The sequence below is a fragment of the Physeter macrocephalus genome, chromosome 11 (genome assembly GCF_002837175.3).
Source record: "Physeter macrocephalus isolate SW-GA chromosome 11, ASM283717v5, whole genome shotgun sequence".
In the NCBI taxonomy this organism is placed as follows: domain Eukaryota; kingdom Metazoa; phylum Chordata; class Mammalia; order Artiodactyla; family Physeteridae; genus Physeter; species Physeter macrocephalus.
Genome location: NC_041224.1, coordinates 20556905 through 20564431, shown reverse-complemented (window position 1 = coordinate 20564431; position 7527 = coordinate 20556905). Strand labels below are relative to the sequence as shown.

The window sequence follows — 7527 nt, the reverse complement described above, 5'->3', positions numbered from 1 at the left end:
CGCGGAGCGGCTGGGCCCGTGAGCCATGGCCGCTGAGCCTGCGCGTCCGGAGCCTGTGCTCCGCAACGGGAGAGGCCGCAACAGTGAGAGGCCCACGTATTGCAAAAAAAAAAAAAAAAAAAAAAAAATCCAATGTGTTCTCCCCATTATCCTGAATCAGTAAAAAGACATCTTTATTTTTTAACATAAAATTCTTACCTCTTTCTGATGCTTGGAATGTCATATTTCAAAACAAGATTAAGAGTCCCTTTAAAGGGTCTCATAATTGTTAGGAAAAATGCAATTCAGTGTGTTCTCCTCATTATCCTGAATCAGTAAAAAGTACTGGATCAGGTCAGCTAATTAAAATCTAAAGTTAAATATTCAAATATCAATATGCTATGAAATAACTGACAAATAAAATTTGTCTTTTATTACTTTAGACTTATTTGAACAATTCAAGTAGTTTAAAAAGGACAGAGTAAACCCTCTGCTGGTTCCCACCAAATTAATCCATGAACACATTCTTAGAAAATGTGTGGCTCCTCATTTGTTTTTCCTGGCAATGAGACAGATGAACTGGGACCTGCACACAAATGACAGAAAGGAGGGGAGATCTTTTGTTCCAGGTGTTAGTAATGAATGGGTGTTCCCAAGCACACCCAGAAATAAGTTGTTATTTTATTATAACTCCTCACTTATTACCTACTAGTAGCAGAAGAGCTGTTAGAATTTAGGAAAGATTAGGGTGTTGGCTCTGGCTGAGAGTCTAATTACATTTTATTTCTCCCTTTCTCCTGTTTGTGTTAAGAAAACAGGCCCTTATGCATGGATAGAGGGGGAGGTTTATGTTTCTCTTTCAAGAGGGCTCTACCTCATACTTCTAAATGTTATAAAATATGCTGCAGCTAATTAGTCAAGGAGGAAATTAGTCCAAGCAAATTAATCACTGGTACTCAATGTATAATTTCAGTGCTTTGTGACTCAGAGATTATTTAGTGGCTTCTCCTGCTTTCTTGTTTTCTGTTAAAATGAATTCATCCATGACAACAAGGATGGCCCATTAGGGGCTACCCCAATTGTCCCACTCCTCTTCTGCTGGCACAGGCTCAGCCTAGGGATCAGAAAGCACTCGGTCTGAGCTGATGCTTTCATGCAAAGTTGGGACAGCACTACTTTATCCCCCTTGGAGTACTTCCAATGGGTAGAAACCACAGAGGATGGGGCAGCGCGGAGTGGGGGGTAGAAATGTTCATCACAAGCAGCGAGCATCCTAAACACCTGCTCTTCCTTCCCCTCCCTGTATAACTGGCTCAAGAACCTCCAGGCATATTCAGATGTAAAAATGCTTTTTAAATGGCATAATTAATAAGTCATGAAAATAGAAGCTGTGGCAATGTCTTTTCACTGCTCCCGAAGTCTTACTGATGCTTCGACAGGGATGGAGACAGGGCAGTTGTCAGATGCCAGCTCCCTGGAGGGCCAGTATGTTAGGGCAGGGAATGGTCAGGACCATGATTTACACCAGAAAGCAAGAGGCTGGGTATCAAAGAGGCTGACATAGATAACACTTTACAGTTAACAATGTACTTTCACATGCATTGTTTTATTTAATTCTCCTACACATCTTGTTAGGTGAGTTGTAATTCTTACTGTTTATAAATAGGAAACTGAAGTGATTTGACTCTCCTAAAGCCACATAGCTAGAAAGTGGCAAGTGTCTAGCCTGAAATCCAGGTGCCCTGACTCTCATTACTTACTCTTTTCCCAGCTCTACATCTGCCTCCCCTACACCTAGATGTTCCCAAGGTAAAGCTTAATGTGATAAATGGGAGTTTTCAGACCATGAGGATCAGGAATACCTCCACTGTTTCTCTCCTAACAGACAAAAATTGCGAAGTTGACTGCTATTATAAACAACCAGATTCCAACTTTAGGAAGACCATGGGAAGCAAAACCATGTAGTGAACAGAGCATCACGCGAGAGCCAAAGAGATGTAGTTTAAAGTCTAGTTCAGAGTGTACCTCTGGTGACTTACTGCTTAACCACTCTGAGCCTTTATTTCCTCAACTATGAAATGGGGAAATAACTCGTATCTTGTAACGTTAGTGTTCCACAAGTAATACATTAAAGCATTCAGAATATTGTTTAGCACACAGCAGGTGTTCAATTCAGTCTCAATGGGGCTTAGTATATTGTAGTTTTCTGAAGCATGAATGTCATTGTAAGATGATATTGGTTTCTATAAACAAAATGATATTCATGATTTTAATAATCATAACGTGTTGCTGTAAACATGCCTTATAAAAAGAAAAACAAGTCTACTGCTCTAATGCTAAATGATAAATCTAATCTGGACTATATTCGAAATGCATGCTCCTTCTGCAGGGATTTTCCTTCTACAGACATAAAAAACTATAAAATTAGAGTAAGTATGGCTGAAAAAATATACTGCAGTAAAGAATTGGGAAATCTAGAGGTTAGTTTAGCATCCCATTAATAATCTGAACATAATTCAAACATATCTCTCGAGATCCATCAGTCATAGATGATTTCTATATACTTAGATGACCGTTTTTCTCTGAAACATTGTTGTATAATACATACATAAATTTGTAATGCTTTGGAATAAATATAACTTAATATATCACCTGTTCCATTCATGTCTAGTTGAGATTACACATTTTTTCACTTTCTGGCTCTGGAAAAATAGATTCTTTTGTTGTGGCAAGCGGGGGCCACTCTTCATCACGGTGCGCGGGCCTCTCACTGTCGCGGCCTCTCGTTGCGGAGCACAGGCTCCGGACGCGCAGGCTCAGCGGCCATGGCTCACGGGCCCAGCCGCTCTGCGGCACGTGGGATCCTCCCGGACCGGGGCACGAACCCGCGTCCCCTGCATCGGCAGGCGGACCCTCAACCACTGCGCCACCAGGGAAGCCGAAAAATAGATTCTTGAAGCTATTTTTTTCATCTTCTTCTTCAGCACTTTTCTTTACCTTTCTTACACTCCATATATGTTATTTTAGGCTTTGTCTCTTATTTTTAAATGTGTTTTTATCTCCCAAGTTTATGCTCCTACAAATTCTCAAGCATGTCTTGCCCATCCTTTTTATATCTAGCAGACTACCTTGTACATAGTAGACATTCAATAAATATTTTATGAATAAGGGATTATTGATTTAATGAGGAGAACTTCAGGAATCAAAATGAAAGAGTAGGAAAACTGGTTTTGTGTGTGTGCTCAAAATAGAAGACCAAACTCAAACTGGCTCATACAATTGAAGAATTTATTGACTCATGTATCTAAAAAGTCTAAACCCAGAGCAGGCTTGAAACAGGAATGGATTGAAAAGTTCAATGCCATTAAGGTTGTTCCTCCGTTTCTCCATGATTTCCTAGGCACTGTCTTCTTGTTTGTTTTATCCTCAGGCTTGCTTTTGTAGCAAAATGGTAGCTTCACAGGGCTATACTCTTCCTTTTTCACATCAGAGTTGGGCAGAGGATATTTCTTACCACAAATATCCATCAATATGTACCCACTGGTGACAAAATTCTTACTGGACAAACTTATGTCCATGTCTCTCTATGAACCAATCACTGTTGATTAGGAATGCATTGGACAGGGTCCTGAGGCAAAAGGCTACAGCAAGGAAAATGAGATTAACTCTAGAGGTCAGGTTGTGGTTCCATCCCAACCAAACCATAGAAATGCTTATGATTTGGTGGAGGGAAGGGAAGGAGCATGGGTGGTTAAATGAGTCTGGGGGATAATTAAGTGGTAGTGTGAACTTCCATCATTCTAAAAATAAGGCTGAAATTCTCCAGTGTTATACTTACACTCATCAGGTATATGAAATAAGTGATAAAAGACACAGCCTCAGATTGGCTCAGAATAAATCAAATTTTCCTCAAAAGCTTTTTCTTATGGGTGCTTTCTGAATAAAAACAAGTCATTTTCTTCCCTTTTGTCAAGTTATCAATTAATTTTTTTCATTAAACCGATTCTTATGACTCATTATGAAAAAGAAGACCTCCAAAATAATTTCATCACATCTAACATTTCTTTTTTCTTGACATTAAAACAAAACGAACATGCATTCTAATTTAGACTGAGGTATCCTAGTCTTTAACACAAATATTATAAAATGTTTATCGTCCTTATGGATCCTTTTGGATTACACAAGAGGTGGAATCACCATTGCATTCGATCTTGTTTAATCATAAAGTAGCTAAAACATTACCTAAAAAGGGCTATCTAGTCCTTAATTGTCAAGCAAATAAGGTGAATCTCATTGCCCCATTCTTTTAGGGACCTCACTCTTGGCACCAATTATGCAGCACTCCCCACACCCACCAGACTCTAACAGCCACCCAGCTTTCACACAGCTGTGCCTGGAATGGCCACTGGGACTGGTCTCCTCTGGTTGGCTGGCGTCCGCTTAGCCAAAGCACACCCAGTTCTTCCCAATATCTCATCCACTTACCCTATCTGATTTCTCCCCACAAGACCCTTCGCCCTTCAGCCCCAACAACTATAATATTACCCAACGTGCTACTACTAAAAACAACAATCTTTGCATTATCTCTTCAGGAAAAGTCAGTCTCTTATTTTTCCTTTGGTATGCTAATATTGCTGATTTGCTAAGGAGAAATAAATAGTTAAGTGAAATATCTACGCTTCCCTACCCAGATTGCCTGTGAAAAGTAATAGAGAAGATGACTAGCCTTTTCTTTTTAAAACGTCTCAATGATCTTTAATAGAGATCTGTGGTCACCTTGGAGGAGATGAGTCCACCAAACTGTAGAGCAGACAGGATGCCAATTTTCACTTCTAGCTTGCAGTCCTCAGGGTGATGGGACCAGAGAAATTCCTTTCAGTACCATTGCTCAAAGCGAAAGGAACTTCAGCACGCCGATTCTAGCGTACCATCACTACAGGTCTCCATGTTCCAAGACGAGGATTGAGGACCCACCCCATTCAGGAAGATTTTAAGGGAGTCCAGGCAAAATGTGAAGGCCTTACATGCAGATTCACATTGCCAACCTGAGAACTGATAAGGAATACATATGAAGGTTTATGAGAATAAAAAACAAATACTCCAATCTTAAACATTCTAATTTATTTTAATTTGAATGTCAGAGACATCAAAAACAATCAAATTATCTTAAATTTCTACTTTTTAAAGAGTATTTACTGAGGAAAGAAGGCATTCTTATGGGCCTCCTTGAATCGCTAAGCTTTTTATATTTAGAGAAGCTATTGCTTTTTTGAAGAAATTGCTATTGGTCATTCAGATTTTCAAATTCAAAAGAGAGACTGAGAAAAAAAATATTAACTGTGTGCTGAAGAAGCGTTCCTTCTAACACACCACTTTTAAGCACACACATTCAAAAGCTAGTTTTTAATCCTATTTTATAGCATGTACCATGAATTTGGCAGGAAATTCAACCAAACCCTTCTTAATTTGTATCCTGTTATTTTTGGTAAACAAGAATGTATACATAAGCTTTCACACTCATATGCAAACACATTGCACCAGAGGAATTCTGACACATTCACTGCTTAGAATTAAACCTCATCTCCCTTTGAGGCACAAGCTAGTCTCCAATTCTGAACTTTCTGAAGGCCATTCATATCAGAGGAGATGTCCCTAGTGTTACAAGTTTCATCACGTATGTCCCTAAATATAGCAGAGGTAATGAAATCCTCTAGGACTGATGGTATATCCAATTTGATCCTTAACCTGATTCCAAATCCATGAACTTGAAGGATCATCCCCTTGTAACGAGAAATAAAAATACTCTCTGATTTATATTTATGTTAATCTATACTTTGAATATTCTCTATTGGTATCTGAAAGAACTGAAATCCATTCACTGTTGAAAAATGTGCTAGCTTTTGAGTTTGAGACAAATGAAAAAGTAAAGTAATATTGGACACTGGTGAAAAGTGAAGTCAATTTTTGAAAATAAGAAATTAGCCTTGTTCTCACCTTATAGATAAAGAAATCAAGTCCCCACCTTACAGATAAAGTTAAGAAGGGAATAAATATTTTTTTAAAAATCATCTTACACAATAATGTGAAAAGAATACAATTTAGTTATCTTTTTGCTTTGGTTTAACATTTTTGGTTTCGTATCAAAGTTACCCACATTCCTGATCTCATTGTTTATTGACATTCATCATTTTATTCCATGACAATACTGCTAACATATGTTTCCACTTCCTTTTTTGCCAACGATTACATTTTATCTCATTTCCAGATGTGGACAAGGATGGAAGGGAAATCGTTGCCATATCAAGGTTAACCCTCCCATTGCTGATTTCACGGACACTCAGAACAGTAGGTTACATTGTGACCACAGTCACTTGAGTTTTGGAGTCTCTAATATTTTTCACTGAATATTTACATTTTTCCTTGGTTTGAAATTCCAGATATATGGACCCTCCTGGGTATTGGATTAGCTTTCCTGACGACTCATATAACAGTAGCGGTCTTGTGTTTTCTTGCCAAGAGAAAAGTACCAGTAAGGTAAGTGATGCCTTTGATTGCTGTGGCAGACCAATTTTCTGAAACATTTCATTTGCTGTATTTTCCTTTCACCCCATATTACATACTGGTAACTTTAGTTTTCCATACTTTATGGATTTATTTTTCTGAGTAGAAAGCAAGAGCTACTTAATGATAATCACTCTTGTTTTAAATAAAAAGCATTAAGTTTACTTTTCCAATTATGTTAGGAACATTTTTGATGACACCAGAAAACAGAATCTGACATTCTCCCCGAATTAAAAAGGCATGAGGTGATGGATGTCCCACTTTCTGGTAGTGCCCGGGAAGGCAGCAGAACTGCCAAAGGGATCCTTTCTTGACTTGCTTAGGGAGGCTGGCTCTAAGCACCAGTGTTCCAGACCAAGACTCCCATGTTCTAGGCAACATACAGAACAGAGGCCAAGAGCTGCTGCACCTGGAGCACCTCTGTGGGCTGGGCTCATGCATAACTAAGACCTCACAACCTACAGTGCCCTTCAGGACCCTGGGGCTTCCTACCCAATACCCATCTTCCCATCACCTGTGTGGGAAACACATCACCTCAATAATGAAAGCGATTGACTTTCCCATAAACTGAACAAGGTAAGGGCTCAGAATAAGATTTAATGAAATTTTTTAATGGATCTTTACTGGAGTATAACTGCTTCACAATACTGTTAGTTTCTGTTGTATAACAAAATGAATCGGCCATATGCATACATATATCCCCATATCCCGTCCCTCTCGAGCCTCCCTCCCACCCTCCCTATCCCACCCCTCTAGGTCATTGTAAAGCACCGAGCTGATCTCCCTGTGGTATGCGGCTGCTTCCCACTAGCTATCTATTTTACATTTAGCAGTGTATATATGTCAGTGCTACTCTCTCACTTCATCCCAGCTTACCCTTCCCCCTCCCCGTGTCCTCAAGTCCATTCTCTACATCTGTGTCTTTATTCCTGTCCTGCCCCTAGGTTCATCAGTACCATTTTTTTTTTTTTTAGATTCCATATATAC

At 39.2% G+C, this 7527-nt stretch overlaps 1 protein-coding gene across 1 annotated transcript in view; it reads left to right on the top strand.

Annotated features, from left to right (window-relative positions):
• The window catches only part of MALRD1 (MAM and LDL receptor class A domain containing 1), a 653641-nt gene that overhangs the window by 610845 nt on the left and 35269 nt on the right, over positions 1–7527 (top strand). Inside the window, exons 37-38 of the mRNA XM_024129703.1 lie at positions 6245–6324; positions 6417–6513. Of these exons, the coding sequence (XP_023985471.1) occupies positions 6245–6324; positions 6417–6513 (177 nt within the window). The remainder of the gene's footprint in view (positions 1–6244; positions 6325–6416; positions 6514–7527) is intronic.